At 29.0% G+C, this 18,391-nt stretch overlaps 1 protein-coding gene across 2 annotated transcripts in view; it reads left to right on the forward strand.

Moving 5' to 3' along the window:
• Positions 1-18,391, forward strand: part of LOC136987971 (centriolar satellite-associated tubulin polyglutamylase complex regulator 1-like) — a 55,368-nt gene that overhangs the window by 15,272 nt on the left and 21,705 nt on the right. For both annotated transcript variants that reach the window (XM_067285743.1, XM_067285749.1), the window contains exons 2-3: positions 856-919; positions 13,104-13,206. In XM_067285743.1, coding sequence (XP_067141844.1) covers positions 868-919; positions 13,104-13,206 — 155 coding nt within the window. In that variant the 5' untranslated portion in view covers positions 856-867. The remainder of the gene's footprint in view (positions 1-855; positions 920-13,103; positions 13,207-18,391) is intronic.

Here is an 18,391-nt window from a genome sequence, read left to right on the forward strand (position 1 = left end):
CACGTTGTGCACGATGTCAGTTAAAAAACATTGCGTTGATTAAAATAATTGAAATATTGGAAAAGTTATATTCTGTACCTAAGAATCCATCACACGGAAACTTTCCAGAAGTTTTTTACTTAATTACTTTCAATTAATTACACATCATCGAAATGACGTGGAACATTTTAAAAGAAAATGAAGAGCATCGCCGCAAATGATTTCATAAAAGTTTACAATGTTCAAATTATTAAAGAATTTATTTCATAGTTTAAATGATTACTTCATTTACTTTTTACGTGTTTAAAAGACTCCTGAAATTCTTTTCATGTCCATTCGCCATTTTAAAACTAGATGAAGATCAATTAAACGAATGTCCCAGGCGTACAAAAATTAACAGGAAATAAATTTCATTCATTCAAAATAATCAAAACTGCCGAGAAACTTTTCTAACATACGACAAACATTAAATAAAGGTATTCGGAAAATATCCTGCAACATTTCAATTTAACTGGAGCAGCAAACACAATTAAGCAATGCGATGACATGTCAGGAACTATTCATTATTTAAAAAGCGGTTTAAAGTGAATTTTGTACACTGTTCCCGTGTTTATTCACTATTATAAAATTGTTTAAAGGGTGTGCTGTTTAAATTAATAGAGGTATAAGATGTGTCGGAATGCAGCGCATATTTTATTTACAAATGTGATATAATGAAGTTAATAAAAATTAAATGAAAAATAATTAAAATAACGCATTCCCGTTTTTAAATGATATAAAATATCTTCTTGCTGACTCAATTACTTTTTATAATTAGCTCAAATTATACTTTTACTTTTCATTATAATAAATTTATTAAAATGTTTTATATTTTAGTTTCCTTGAGCAATGGCAAACAACTGGTTGCCATTAAACAACGAAGAAAATAGAAAATATTTAGGTAAGTTATTATTTTTTACATTTCTTATATAATTAAAGATTTTTATAGTTATGTAAGATATGATTATTTATTTATAGAATTATATTAAAAATATAAAACAGATAATTAAATTATTTTAGTAGTTTTCTGACTTTAAAGATGATAAAAGTAATAATTCGGTTTTCAAAATGGATAAATTTCTATATTTTGTTTAATTACTAAATTAATTATTAAAGGAAGAGTTTCTAACTTACAATTATTTTATAGAATACATATAATTTCTCTCTTTAATTATAAGATAAATTGCATAAGACAAGAAATATATTTATTCTGAATTACTTTCATTCTTATACATATACAAAATGAATTATACTGTTGGAAACAATGTTTTAAAATAAAACATATTCTAAATTCCATTTTACATATTACCAACTCAATCATATTATTTTTGGTTATATTAACTTCATTACTACACGAAATCCTTTTTCTGTAAGAATTAATATTAGTCCATATCAATGCTTGCCTTGTCAAACATCTTCACATTTATTTCACAAATTGCCGCCTAATAGTCATTTGATACACTGGATACGAAACATTAATTATTCAAAGCATTTCTGCTGTTTATTATCATAATGATATTCATTTTCTAAATATTATATATCTTGATTATGATTACGTATTCACGGAAGAATACAATTTATAATCGCTTATCGTGTATCATTCTAACACTAAGCAAATTTAAATTTTAATATTTCTGGTAACGTCATAACTTACTTTCTTAGTTTCGAATAGATTATTGAATAAAATAAAGACAAAATATTTCCATTTATATCTTTTAACCAAGACATTTTGATTATTAATCATTGAACAGATAGGAAAAGAAACTGTTCATTTATCATTCAATCAAAACGTTCCAATTATGGCATTAAGTTAAATAAGCACGTGCTTAGACAATCAAAGAAAGGGGACACCATAGGAGACATATTACCCGATTTACTTACCATGGACTGTATAATGCAAAACTGAAAACGATGCAGCTGGACCAGGGTCCACAAAATGGGCCACCCCCCACAGTAAATGAAAAAAATTAAAGTATTTCTGACGTCATTTTATATTTTATTATCGTTTATATCTTAAATTACATATACGGTATGTGGGAACACTAAAATCTTTAAGTATTTAAGACTTTTATATATAAAAATCTTAATCGGGCCTGGTTCCAATGCAACAGATCTTAGAACTTTTACTGAAATTGGCGAAAAAAAATTGTTGCAAATAGTCCACAATGGGATGCTGAATCATGACAGCAAACGTCTTTTTAAAAACTGGTAAATGTTTTTATTAACATTGTAAAAATATGGTCATTGTTAAGTCAAAGATGATACTGTATTTATTTTAGTAAAGTTGGAAAAGTATTCATTAACGTTATCATGAGAAACGACAAAAGAAACGATGACATTGTTTTCCTATCACAAAAGAATATCAAACAATATTATTTCTATTATGTGTTTAAATTAACTTATGAATTACATACTTCTAATAAGATCGAATTTTATCATGGAATATCAAATAATTAATATTTGAAGGAGGAAAAAAAACGATAAATGCAAAATTTTTAGAAACAAATTTTAAAATATAAATTATATTATTGTCATTTTTTATTTTGAATAATGTATGAAATGAAAAATAAGTATTTTCTTTTCAAAGTAGTGTTAAAACGTTATTAAAGTTAAAAATGAATTATATTTAGAGATTATTTTCTCTTGCTTTCTTTTTACCGAAACTATTTTTTTTTCTTTTGGAATTTTCCCAACCAGTTAAAATATTTTTATATTTAAATTGTTCCATTATTAATTGAATTTTATTTAATTTTTCTTTTTTTCCAAAGTGGAGATGAAAGAAATATATTCTTAGATTTATCGGTTTATATATTTTATTTTTATTTTTTTAAAACGAAAACGAATTATCTTCCTGTCAAAACGAGCTATTATCACCAGAATAACATTTAAAAAATGCTGACTTTAAGTGTATTTTTCTAATGATTCCATTTACAAATTACTTCCCCAAAAGAAAATCAGAAAACAAGTTACAAAATAATCTTTTTGTAGTAGTAATTTTGTTTTATTCGTCGGACATAGAATCATCAATACGTGCTAATTGTTTTATTCTCGCTAATTATTTTCTAGTTAAAAAAAATACAATTAAGTATGCTTTATCTACAGCACGATACAAAATTTGATTGGGCTTTATGTAAAAATACGAGCAATTAGTTATTGTTATGTCGTCGCAATGTCGGGCTGCAATTTCTCATCGTATTTTAATTTAAAAATCACATATAATTTTCAATATTAAAATGTGTTAATTTTTAATCTAAAGAGAATCTCTTTCATCTATATATTTTGATTTATTTGCATCACTCGAGGAATAAAAATTTTATAAATTAATTTTCTGAATATGATACATTCTGTATTTACTCTATTAGACAAGAAGAAAAACAATCTAATTAATAAGATCGTTGACAGTGATGGATGAACACAAAAGATACAATACATTTATATACTAATCTGACAAATCTTTCTACGATTTACTCAGGTGTAACGTTATAATTAAAATTATTTAATAAAAACAACTTTTAATATATTGATTTATTTTTCTTTTTTTTACGTATTATACTAAAATATCTCAAATTTTATTAATTATAATAATGATTTATTTACTTATGTTTTTATAATCAACTAGCTGCGGGTGCCTGATGTTGTTTGGACTTTCGAGGGGATGGGAGATTGATGAGGTTGTGTGAGAGAGAGAGTGATAAAAGCAATGGTCTTAGTAACTAAAACGTACATTTATTGACCCGAATATTTATAATAAAGACTACAAAACACATTAAGTTGTTCGGGTTTAAGTTAAGAGGGGTGGGTATTAAGGGTGGTCGGGGATTTTTTTCTAGGGTGTCGAAGAATACTCGTGCCAAATTTGGTGCGAATACGTTGAACGGTATAGAATCCTGTACATAACATACATATTTTGACTTTATATAATGTATTTATATATAGATAATGTTAAAGTTTTATCATACTCGCGATTTCTTTGAACATGATCAAAATTCAAATTTTCTTTTCTCATGTAACGTTTTATTATCTTTAAACATTGACTTAATAAACAGTATTGTATACAAAATGTGATAAGCTTTTATTACTTACTTGTAATATATATATATATATATTTAAATTTTCTAGCTGATAATTATTTGATTTTACACAATTTTCAATTCGAATTATTTTTTAAAGAGAAAATTACTATTTGATTACTCTAATCGAGTCTCATGAAATTATTATGTAACACACAAATTACTTTCAAAGTCATTACTGTTAATTCAAGCGATGTTTAACATAATCGAGAATAATTTCAGTTACATTCACGATAAAACGTATTAATTTCTGAATAATTTCTATTTATAAACACAATTTTATGGTATTTTATAAACATTAAGATATATAACTTTTAAATATAAAAAAAGTATAAGTCAATGCTTGTTTGTATTAGTCATTTGTTAAATAATTTGTATAAATATATAATAAATTGAAGAAGGATTTTAATTGTAAAGTTCATTAAATCAATATTTAATTATTAACAAGTTTACAAATTTGCATTACTTTCATGATTAAAAAATTTTTAAGAGAAGAAATTTAAATTTTTACTTGAACTTCTCCATTAAAGGTTTTAGATAACTTATTTCATATTCTTTTTAAATATACAGCAAATTTATAGTCTATCTACATGTCTATTTTTGTTAAAAGAAGCGTCTAGCATACTCCTGAGGCTATAAAAAATGAGATATGTATTTTCTTTGATATTTGCGCTATTTTTGTCTTTTCGAATATGTATGCTGGTACATACAAATTTAAAATACGTCTTCGTGTAGTCATAGCTAAGAAGAACTGGAAATTACATTAATGTAATGCTGAAAGGGAAACATTAATATTACCAATGGTAGAAAGCGCTCAATCTTGCTACATTTCATACTGATAACTAGTCTGATCAGCTTGTTTTTTATGTTAAAATACATTAAAACATTCAAAATAGATCAAATATCCGTAAATAATTGATTAATATTTAATATATTATAAAGTTTAGTTTAATTTAAACAAGCAATTATTTATTGTGACATCGTCACGATGTCGGGCTGCAATTTTTAATCATATTTTTAATTTATTTAATTTAAAATATATGCTCTCCATCCACCTCAAATTAGTAGTGGCTTGCCCCTGTACATCATACTTTCCTGCTACCAATTGGGTAGTGCCAGTCATCTATCTAACTCCTTTCAGGGGAACTTTTCGAATTGAAATAACGTAATTTTCGGTTTCTTTCGGAAGTTAATATATAGTTAATCGTGGCCTCTTGTTCCCCTTAGGTTTCACATCTTGTCTCTACTTTTATTTTTCTAACTCCATTCTCGAGATTAAGGAAAGGCTGACAGACGGACGGATGACAGTGAAAATTTATAGGCCTATAATTTTTTTCAAACTGCAGTCCAATCATCCTTGCCAATATATTCGAGAATTTTATGAATTCTATTTTAATTTTAATTCTTTTAGTTACAATACAATTTTAATACTTTTATTAAGTAATATGATAAATATAAAATGTTCATTTTTATATCGTGGAATATTTGTCGGAGAATTAATCTTAATATTATATAATTGGATTTCCAAGGTTGACATATTTTTCAAGATTACTATCAAATTATAGTCAACATTTACTGACTTAGAAGACATGTTTGTTTGATTCTGCTCGTTCTGTTAAGTTTCATTTTCACTTTCCTGGCTATTGTATATAACACAGGCGATCGGTCAAAAAATGACCTTTCCAAAATGTTTACATTTTTGGACTAGGGATCTTGAAACGTCGAAAAAGGAAAACAAAATGTTGGAGTTTTCTTTCGGTACGGATGTTAGTGTATGGGGAGGGGGTCGAAATTTTGTTTACCTACTTTGAAGCTTAATAACTCCTGTGCCTTTTGTCAAAAATTTCAGAAATTTTGTAGGATGGTTTGTGTATTAGGGGCATTGACGCTATTAAACTTTGGTGGTTAAAGGTCGAGGGGTGGGAAGATAGAGTGGAGTCATTTGTGATATCTCGAATGGGGTCGGATTTAATGCCGATTTTACTCGTTGTTATCGTTTAAAATTTTTAAAAGACTCATTCATGCCTTCAAAATTAAACTTTTTGCTACTTTATAATAATAATATAAAAAGGGGTTTTAAATAAAAAATCTCATAATAAATGGCGACACACAAAATTTTAACTTTTTCCGGGAAAGGTAAGAAACTCGTTGTTGAATTTTATTAATTAGATTTTCAGATATGCCTCTTGACATTTAGATATCTTAATATATTTATAAATAATAAAAGTTAATGTTTCTGCATCACAAAAGGTGATCGAATAACATTCAATAAATCATTTAATAAAAGTTATTAATGAACATGAAATAATTAAAATTGCTTTATAAATTTTTATGTTAAATATATTGTATTAACTTAAGATCAATTTATAACCTTTTAATTAAATATGCATCATCTATTGTATTTGTGTGATGTAATAAAATCTATAATAGTTGGTATTAAAAGAAACTTATTGCGATGTTTGTTTAGGAAAAGTTTTATAAATTTAATTAAAATCTGTCAATCATCGCTCTTAAAAATTTAGTTTTACTTTCCTGGCTGTTATGTATACGTAAAAAGGAAAAGTATTGGAATCGTGTCAAATTTGATTCTCCGGGTTTTCTGCAAATCTACATGTTTTGAAATTCCATGAACCCCCAAAAGTCCAAAAAAGTAAATAAATAAAAGGGAAAAAATTCCCTGTGTGTATGTGTGTATTGACGTCTATTGTGTTTAATATTTCAGCATAGGGTAATGATTAAGAAACGAAATTTGGCACGGTAGCTTGTGTGTAATGGGTATTGATGCTATTAAATTTTGATGGTTAAAGTTTGAAGGGGTAGGGAGATAGAGGATGGTCACGTGTCATATCTCGGGTGGGATCAAACTTAGTGATTTTACTTGTTAGCATTTACAATTTTTCACAAAAGACATCTATACCCTCAAATTAAGCCTTTTGCCATCTTATCATAGTTAATAGTATAAAAATTTTTATAACAAAATTTCATAACAGATGGCGCCACACACACATTTATTTATTAAGATTAATAATATAAAAGTTATTTTTTAAATAAAATCTCATGACGGCGGGAAAGTTGGGTTTTGTATATTTCTAATAATTAGTTAAATTACTAAAATATTTTAATGTGCTTTCTAAAAATGGATAGGTCATATTTTAATTCTGTTTCAGAAAAACATTAATGGTTTTGTTGTAATGATTTTTTTAATTATGAAACTTCAATTAAATAAAACTTGATGAATAATTTACATTTTCTTTTATTTAAAAAAGAAACTTTTATCAGATAGCAATGTGCATGCCATGAATTCATTTTAAAAAGGAATTTAAAAAGAGTGAAAAATAATGTGTCTTAACTTAATTCTTCCGTACTTGTAACAAATTATCGAATTAACAAGAATGTTAATTATGTATAGATATTCCTTTATAGTAGAATAATAATAAGTTATTTTTAGTATTACTACTAAAACATGTTATTACTGCCAGCCAAGTGATCGAGGAAGTTAAGGCATTCTGCCACTTTGGAAGACCTGGGATCGAATCAGCGTGAGTCGAAAAATCCCATGTTATTTTTGTGTGGTCTGTCTCTCACCACCCGGCTTCTCCATTGTGCGCCTGACCAAACCCACGATGGGCCCGAAAAAAATGCTCTTTTAGTGCCCACAGAATGGAAAACGTAAAAAAACTACTAAAAGAAAGTTGTTTTTATACCGACACACACTATAAATCGCTAGGTCATTAGCTAGATAAAATAATATATGCTAATGATATACAAACTAGTAATAGGGCTTATATAGTTTATTCTCACTTTTTTACTAGTGTGAATGTTCTTCGTCACGAAAGTCGGCTTGATTAGACACGAAACAGAAAAGCAAGAAACCAAATGAAAATAAACGTGAACAAAACGAAAGTTATTATGATAATCTCAAGAGAAGGAAACAAAGCTTTACAGATTATGTTGGATGGAAAAAGGTAAAAATGTTTGAGTACCTAGGAAGTTGGAAAACTGAGGATAACAGATGTACAGATGTAATTATGAAATTAAAAACAGAATAAGAAAGGCCAAAGCTGCTTTCGGACAAATATCTTCAGTATTAAGAGATAGAAATGTATTCAAAAAAATTGAAACAAAAAGTACTTAAAACAATTATTTGGAGTGTGACTATGCGAGTCATCGACAACAAACCAAGAGGCAGTTAATAGAATAAATTCCTTTGAGATGTGATGTTTTAGAAGAATGGAAAGAATTAGTTGGGTAGATAGAATCACCAATGAGGAGGTTATGAGTAGATTTTGAATGGAAAGAAACCTGATGGTCAGCATCCAGAGAAGAAAAACAGCATATGCTGGGCATATAATAAGAGAATCCTCAGGGGAACTAATAAAAATTGCAGTTCAAGGCATAGTGGAGGGCAGACGGAGAAAGGGAAGACCTAGGCTAATAAGGCAAGACAACATCAAAAAATGGACTGGCTTAAGCTAGGGATAAGCCTACAACCGTGAAAAATGGAGAACTGTCCATCAACTGCAACCCTCTAGAGAGGATGCCATGTGAATGAATAAATAACATAGCATAGTGTAACGTAGAAAAATAGTAAGATGCACTGACTATAACACATGCTTTAAGTGTTTTGTGTCGAAATGATATGTTAACAGTTAATAGACAACACCGGATAGGAAATATGGTCAAAACAATAAGACTACAGCAAAATTAGCGACCATCTCAGGTGTTTAGGTGTTTGATATAACAATCTACGACGATTTTTCATTACTAATAATAACGGCGCATTTTAAATATGAGAAATTATACGTTTTATCTGTGTTTGCCGTGTTAACATATTACCGTAGTATGTTCTATTTCACATAAACCAATTTCATAAATTAATTCAATACATTCGATTCCAGATTCAACTGTAATTCTTTTCTGGTAATTTTTCATTCCATTAGAAGCAACTGACACGACTTGGTATCAAATTATCTAATGATATCGAAGAATATTTGAGTATTCCAGCCTAGATAAGACCGACTTATTCCTTGCGATCTATCTGTTCGAAGATGGGCCAGATTGAACCTAGCGGGTTACTTATGCCTATATGGAGATGGGCCTGGTTGAATCTAGTGGATGGGCTTAGTCTCGCAGGCAAAGTATTAAAAAATTTAATTCAAATTTTGTAATTTAAACTTTTCTAATTAGAAAGTATATTTTTAAAAAGAAAATATATAAGATATTTTTGAAAATGACACGTTTGAGAGACATTCACGCACAAATATTAGACTTGTGGTCATTGACTCTAGCCTTTACTCTCGTAAAGGATTAGCTATAACAGTGCAACTCCGATGATATTATTACTAATGTCATCCTGTACATTATACCAACGATTATATTTCTTAATGGTGTAACCCTTGATATCGTTGTGACGTAGTCAATGGCTTATAACATTATGTAATAATACCTACCTAAAAGAAAGAGATAAAATTATTAATTATTATGTAACTTAGTGAAATAAAAATTAATTGTCAGGACAATACGTATAAACTTGGAAAAACTTCAAAGAAACTAAAAGGAAGGAGGACGCTTTTAAAGTTCGTCCCTAGGGCATTTTTTTGTAATTTTTCCAAGTTTATGTAACTTAGTGTTTAGAAAATTAATGTAATCGTATATTGAATATAGAGAGGCGTTAAACCAGGATATTTGTAAATAAAAAACATAAATAAATAAAACATGCTTTTTAAAAATGTTGATTTTTACTTTCCTCGCTATTATATAAAACAGAGGGAAAGTATGGTGATCGGTCAAAAAATAACCCCACAAGCTGTTTACATTTTTGGACTCAAGGGATCTTGAAACATCGAGAAATGCAAATAATTTCGGGTTTTTCTGTATGTTTGGATGTTAGTGTGCGTGTATGTAGAACGATTTTATTCACCGTCTTTAAAGCTTAATAACTCCTGTGCTTTTTGTCGAAAATTTCTGAAAATTGAAAGGAGATTTGTGTATTAGGAGCATTGATGCTATTAAATTTTAGTGATTAAAGGGCATGGAGGTGGGAAGATAATGGGGGTCGTATGTATCTCCAGTAGGGTCAGACTTAATGACGATTTTACTCATTATTAGCATTTACAATTATTTATAAAACCCATTCTCTACCCTCAAAATTAAGTTTTTTGCCATTTTATAATAGTAAAAAATATAAAATGTTTCAAATAAAATATGATGACAGATGGCGCCACTAAATGTCGCCGGGAATTAAGCAACTCGTCGCTGGTTTTTTCAAAGTAGCTTTCAACAGAATTGCATCGTCCTAATGTTTTACACGAAAAAATATACTAATAAAGAAAATATTTTCCAATATCTTCCTCAATTAAATTGTTTTATTCCTTATGAAGTTCCGATGTGTAGAAAATTTTTTAGTGGATCAGAAAGGTTTAAAAAACTATGGCTTAATTTTCTTATAGTGTGAAGAACGTGATATATTTGCCATATCAAATCACAAGGTTTTTCAGTGATAATATGCACAATGTGTGGATTAGTGATAAATGATTCACGTATTTAAATCACGGGATGTAACAAAATAAAATCGGGATTGTAGAAAATTCCACAGTTAGATATTATTTACAACTAAATATTTCCAAAAGCGCGAGTTTGTATGTAAATCTATATGCAAAAAGTGTTAGTGATTTTAAGTTTTTGAAATATCTAGTGTCTGCTTTAAAAGATTGTTTACGAATATTTGCTGTACATATAATTTTTCAATTGTCTACATTTGTGTACATATGTAATTTACGTACGCAAACATACATTATAATTCAATATTTTTTATAAGTGAAATATTTGTACGTGTTTTTTTTAATGTTAAAATTATAGGAATTATTGACTTATAGCAACCACTAACCTCAAACTAATTCTCAAGATTGTTGAGAGTGAGAATTTAAAAGATCTTTCGAAAATTTTAGCCATTTTTATGAAAATAAAATAAATTATTTTGTATTTATGTAAATTTAAAGTGCGGTAAGTTATTTTGTGCGTTTTGAACTTTGACTGACTTTAATCGTGCAAATTACACGTCAGTTAAGTTGAATCCGCAGCGTAATTCGTTATACACTGCCGTAAATCATACAATTAAGTATGCACAATATTTACTTTGGAAATTATGGCAATTAAATTTATAATTACAAATAGTGAGTTTAAAATTTATTAATAACAATTAGGTTTATAACAAATAATTATAATTGATCAACTATTCTGTTGTTACAAAAATAATTCTCACTTGCGTAATGTCTACGATTAATTTTATAACATTTATTTTAAGTTTAAACTTTTTTCCCTTGTCACGAATAATTTAGTTTCGTTTCCGTTTTGAAATTAGGACAGTTTTATTTATAAAACTATTTTTTTTTTTTTTACACTGTTTTTCTATTCCCGTGAATGAAACCTTTACAGTTAAGTAAACGCGATTCTGATGTAAGGAATTGTAGGAAAACGAAATCTGGAAAATAACGCTTACGGTGGTTGTGTTGTGTTTTCTTATTTTATTTTTATTGGAGTATTTCCTTCCGTAATTTGTGAATACTTTGTTTATCCTTACTTTATTAATATCTTACAAAATGTACTGGAACCACAATGCCTACGATGGTAATGATTTTTTTTAACATCTCAAAATGAATTTTCCAGGATTTTTCCCGTGAAAGAATTTATATTGATGAAATTCTTTTAGAGATTATCACTGAATCTGTTTTCACTGTTTACAAGTTAGTGTTTCATTAAATGTAGTGATTCGATTAAAAAACTTCTTGGAACCCGGGAAAATTTGAATTAAGGGCCTCAGTACAGTGTCGACTTTAGGCATTTTTCTTCAGGGGAAATTCCCCTGTTTCCTCGACTTCTAGAAGGTTCTGCGCCACACCGGCAATTTAGAGTCCCCAGATATGGTGCCAAGTTTAAATTTCGATATTCTTACTACAGTGATATATTTATAAAAGGTTGGTTTGGGACTGCCTGTTGGTGGGAGCTCCAGGCAATTTCCCTTTTTTTCCCATAAGATAACGTGCTACTGTCTATAGACAAAATATATTCTAGAAACACAAATGTTTATACGTGTTAATATCATAATCTGTCTCTTCAGAAAGTTTACGAGGCAATACATCAAGAATCAGTTACATTACCACTTGAATGTTAGTGTTAACAGCAAATGAATTGGAACTATCGTGTGTAGAGTTATCTAACACTGATGTTCTATGTGCGTGTTTACAGTAGCAGACAACATGATTGATAACGCAACTTGCACGTAACATCTATTACCTGATTGTAACATCTATCTGATTATAATAGATACTTGTTACTAATAGACTAAACAACAGCTGCTTTGAGAGTTATATACCTAAGCAAATTGAATCAAGCTCGATTTCACATCTACTCGTACTGCTCGTTAAAAAAATTTTTTTAAATAAGAAATTTTTCTGTCTTCTGTTCTTAGAAGCATCAGATCCTGGAGCCTCTAAGAACAGAAGACTGGGTGTTTCTACACGATTTTACATTATAAATTAACTACGTCTAACTGTAGCTATAGAATTGTTTATAAATTATATACAATTGCAATGGTAAAATTGTTTTATTTCTGTAGAATTTCAGGGCCGCCCAAGACTCGGGGTGCCCTGAAATTCTAGGCACTAATGAAACATGTGCCTCACTTGCCTAATGGGTAAGCTAGCACTGACAACAGGCATTTTTTTGTGTATTTTAAATTAAATCATTTGAATATTTTTTCGAATTTCTGACATTTCCTGACTTTTTGCCAAGATAATGTATTTCATTTCCCGAACAATTCTATTGTTAATAATTATTACTGTATATATATATATATATTTCAAACAATAATTAAAAATTTGTAAAACAGAATTTAATTATATTTTAAACCTAAGAATTAAGAAAAGAGATTTGGAATTAAGAAATTTAATTAAGTATTGAAATTTTAATTACGTTTTGTTATTCAGCATTTTTTAAATTTAAATTTTATTTTTACAGAGGAATATCATTTGCATGTGTACTTTGAAGATGCTATTAGTCAATTATTATCGTTAAGACAAGAAAATAGTAAAATTAAACATGTAAAGTTTTTTCGCGAATAGTAAGTAATGAATTTATTACATTCATTCGAATTTTATTAAATATATTAAAGTAAATTTTAAAAAAATGAAAAATGACTATCTAATAATATAATAAGAGGTTTATAAAGTGTTTTTATAGTAGTTTATTTTGGCATTTATATTTGTAAGTTATTAAATATTTGATCTAAAACTGTAATAATTATATTGTAAATAAATTTAATTTGACAAAATTTAAAACATTTCGCTCTAAGTTGTCCATGTCTTAAGCCGTTACATAATATGGGTTCGTAATATAATGTATACAAAAATTTCCTCACTGATAATTTAGAACTTTGAAATTATAATCTAGTGTAATAAATGAAATATTACTTGCAAAAGTACATGTGAAATAGTTCCGGTGTAGAATAGTTCAGACATACTAGTTTTTCGACAGCTTTTGTATGAAATGTTTGGGTAAAGAGGGTGTTGGTATTTTATGGGATTTTATAAAAAAAAACAAAGCTATGGCAGCAAGATAGGGCACCAAATGAGTGGAGAAAAAATATTTGCTGCCAATTTGTAGAGGAAAAGGAGATGAGTTGGAATGTGGAAATTACAATTAAAATGATGTCGCACTCAATGAATATCCGGGAGAAAATTGTGGAAGGAAGGCTAAGGCTATAGGTGAGGAACAGTTTAGACCTTGAGAAGGCATACGACTAGGTGCTTAGACAAGAGGTATGGAGGTGTATGAGAGTAAACGGAATACCAGAAAAATATGTAAGACTTGTAAATGAAATGTTTAAGGGAACAGTGACCCAAGTAAAGAATAGCATAGTTATGACAAAGAAATTCACTGTTAAGAGTTGGATTGTCCCAGAACTCAGCTATCACTTTGTTTTTGTTCAATTTAGTGATGGATGTTGGTGAGAGATTGAAGAGCAAGGGCTCTTCAATATCTCACAACACGTCCATGGAGTATTCTATTTGCAGACATTGTGCTATGCGAAACATTCCGAGAGAAGGTAAAGAAGAAGCTTGAAGGATGGAGGAAAGCTCTGGAAGAGAGAGGCATGAAGATCAGCAGCGCAAAGAGTAGAGAAGAGGCGAGTTATATAAAACTCCAGGGTGAAAAGTTACTGTTTTCAAATCTTGGATTATGTATGGCGAACGATGGAGGAATGAGTACAAAAATTGAACATAGAGTTTAGAGTGATGGCTGAGCTGAAGAAAGATTATTGCGGTGTGCTCTACGACAAGGTTCGTCAACGCGGCGCATGTGACACATCTCAGATGCGCTCACTAGAACCATAGTCACGCAAACGCAAATATAGTCATATTTGTATTTGTAATTTTATTTTATTTAATTTATATTAGGCTTAAATACGTACTTTTAATTTTTATTTTTTTAGTTATTACATGCCAGTATAATCTTTATTTTGTATAAATATACATATTTCAAAACGTAATTATTTTGTTTATTAATTACAACATTGTGATTTTTCTTTAAAAAAATTAAACAATGCGTCCTCGATGGTTTTTAAAACTTTTATTGCGCGCTTAGTAACAAAAAGGTTGCCGATCCCTGCTCTACGACAAGCAAATAATCGGCAAGATGAAAGGAAGATTATACAAAGCTATGACAAAAGCTGCAATGATATAGGTGGGCAATTACAAGAGCCTAGGAAAGAAGAAGGAAATGGCGAAAATGAAAATGCTGAGATGGATGTGCGGTATGGCGAGAAAGGACAGAATTAGGAATGATTACATCAGAGGAATGGTCAATATGAGTCCTATAAGTAAGAAGATGCAGGAAGATAGATTAAGATAGTTTGGACATGTGGAGAGAAGAGGCGAGGAGTATGTTGCAAAAGAGTTGGGAAGTTGAAAATGACGGGAAGAAGGTATTGAGGAAAACCGAAGCTGAGGTGGAGACAAAGTGGCAGAAGATTTGGTAGAGAGAGATGAAGGAAACAGGACGCCCCGGACAGAAAGAAGTGGCGAGAACAGATCAGAGATGGAAATGCTGACCCCATATAAACATGGAAAAAAAGCGAAAACGAAGAAGAAAACTTTGTATGTCTGAACATGATAAATGTTGTCACCTGTTCATTGATATAATCGTACATTCATTGATGTGATTCGTTTTCTATTCTTTTTTGCATTAAGAATTTATATAGTTGTCACTATAGTGAAACACAATGAATTTTTCTATTATTCTTTTTTCTACCTCTTTTGGTATTCGGTTTTCGTTCTTCTGCTACTTAGACTATTCATCGCTACCTATTTTGTTTTTCAGTATATTCATTGTAATCGTCTGTATACAATCCAATCATTTATTGGTTTTATTTTACGTAAATCTGTATATATTTCAATTGATGCAATCTTGTTTCGTTCTCTATTTACGCTTTCATCTCAATCATTGTATATTCTACCAGTGGCCGAGTGAATAAAACCACTGAACATCAATTGGTCCAATTGGTGGCGGGTTTTCGCCTGACCAACAAGCTGGTCACGTGGAGTTTTTCGGGTTTCCAACCTCATGCTACAATAGTAAAATGTTAAAATATTAAGAGTACTGCTAGAAATAAGTTAATAATTTAGAATATTGCAATTTCAAGTTATAAATTAATTATTATTTACATTTTATTTAATTCGAATACGTGTTATTATTAATGAAAATTTATAAGCGATGAATAAAGTATTAAATTAATTGTGTGTGTTATTTCGTTTAATTCGTTTAGATAATTTAGATTTCTGATCATTTTTATCGTTTCAGAAAAGCATTTTGAACTAGAAAATAGAAACAAATTTGGGTTTATGTTCATGAAAATATGAGTTTTTGCAAAAGTTTGCTCGAATTTTAATAGACTATTATAATTACAGTATTAAATGGATACAGTAGATCGAAAATAATCAGTAGAGCCACCATTCTTGCTAAAAAAAAGTCTAAATAGTTCTTTCTTTCTTCGAAAAAATACATGGTGTCGCTACTTACAACTTCCACAATACGTGTTGTGTACAAATCCTCAAAATAAATTAAAAATTTGTTATAGGAACAGAAAATGAAGGCTAATGTCTTGCCTTCTTCCTATACACTTACTCAAGAATAGAGATTAAAACCCCTATAAATGTGAATTGAGTCTTCAAAAACTTACTTGTGTCAGTCTTTCTGACGTAATACAACGGTAAGTTTAATTACAGCGTATCTAGAAATCCCATATTAACATAAAAAAAGTTTTATGTAATCCGAAACACTCACTAATCCGAATAGATTCGGGTCCCAATTAGTTCGGATTAGAGAGATCTACTAGTGAAATATTCTTAATTAAGGTTTTTATATCATTGAAAGTTTTATTTTTACAAGATAATCGCCAAGATCTTATCAAGTAATTTATTTAATTATTCATACTATTGTGCTAATGGACTATATTTATTCGAAGCAAAAGAAATAATTAAAACAATATTTTATACTTTATTAAGAATTCTGTTGAAACGAATGTGTTAAGTCGGAAATAATATAAATTTCTTACTCTGTATTCTGCTTCTGTTATATTTTTGGGTGAGATTGAATCTATAGTTAGTATCAGGAAGACAAGCATAATTATTAATTAATATAAACAAAACTTTATTTTTTTGAGTTTGTTTGTTTGTATAACGCGACAAGTAGGCTATCTGTCGAAGGGCTGCCTCTTAGAAAGACTTTCAATGGGAACCTGGCCCCTACTTGAATGTTAAAAACCTGAAGAAAACCCTGGTTAACGAGGCGTGAACCCTCTAGTACTAATGTTCGGTGGTTTTATCAACTACTTGGCCACTTGTGGCTAAAGATAGAATAAGCTAACATGTTTCCATCTATAAAGTTATTTCGATAATTTCATATATAGAATATATAATATATTTATATATCAATTGTAACTTGGTTAAAATACTTCGATATGATTTACTCAATAAAAAGTACACTTTATTCTAAAACAAATAAAAAAAAATTTTAAATAATTGATATCTTATTAATATTAAACCATGCTTTAAATACATGAACATTATCTAACATATATTATGAAATAAATGATACAAATATCTATTGTATTACTAATACTGTAAAGAATCTAGTTAACATTGTGAACTATATTTTTTGTGAGATATCAATTATTTTTACAGTAGAAAATTTATGCTATAAGCGTTAATAAAATTGTATTCACAAGATTATTTGTAAATAGTTTCTGTTCCACACTTGTGTACAACTTGAAAACTACAATAGACCCCAATTTCAAACGCATACAACTGATAAAGTTGCAAACGGTACTACTAATGTATTAAACCTATTCGTCACAAAAAATGCATAATTGTACCGCTATAACATCTAGATAATATAACACATCCGAGTAGACTCTTTTTTTCTTAATATAACATATAATGCACGTGTTCATATTAAATTAGAAATACGGTTCGGTAGAGAAGAATCAAATGATTACCATATGGCATTATCGTTTGATTATTAGAATATATGCGTCTTGAGTTATCACTACATTTCTTCTTTCAAAGATCAGTTAATGTAAAATAGTAGTGTTTTATTATAATGGTACTATTTCATTTTCGTATACTCTTTTTCTGAGTACACTACACGGTGCAGTTTGGATCACAGAATTGAACTCTTAAACCGACATAAAACGGCATGACCGAAAAGACTTCCGAAAATAGATATTTCTGACAAATTCTCTATAAAGAAATACAGATATTTTATTCCAAAGCCGTTTATAAAATTTGAACTGGATCCGACAGACAATAAATCTCTTATAGTATTTCAAGAAATCGGTGGACTTTGCAACTTTGTGAGCGTATACCGTAAATATCGCACTGAAGACTTATTTTTCCACTCCTAATCGAATTTTCCATTTTTGACTAAAGACAGTTATTCATCCGTCTAAATCAGGAAGTGTGCAAAATTTCATTTTCTTACACTAAATAACCGTCGAAGTCGGACACAAAACTACAGATTTGTTTTGTTGTTAGGTGAGCAAGCTTAGAATTTTAAACAATAATATACGTTTCTATTTAAATTCTGAAGCGATGTTTACCCCCATTAAAGCTATAAGAAATGCTTTTATGTTTTTTTTTTTTTTTTTTTTTTTTTTGGAATTCGCACATGTATTTTAGTAATATGCTTTAAACCTTTGATTTTATCTTCGATGTTACCAGATGTTTTGAATTCCTTATATAAGCATC

Source organism: Centruroides vittatus, unplaced genomic scaffold (assembly GCF_030686945.1).
Source record: "Centruroides vittatus isolate TY-2023 unplaced genomic scaffold, ASM3068694v2 contig_1246, whole genome shotgun sequence".
Lineage (NCBI taxonomy): Eukaryota > Metazoa > Arthropoda > Arachnida > Scorpiones > Buthidae > Centruroides > Centruroides vittatus.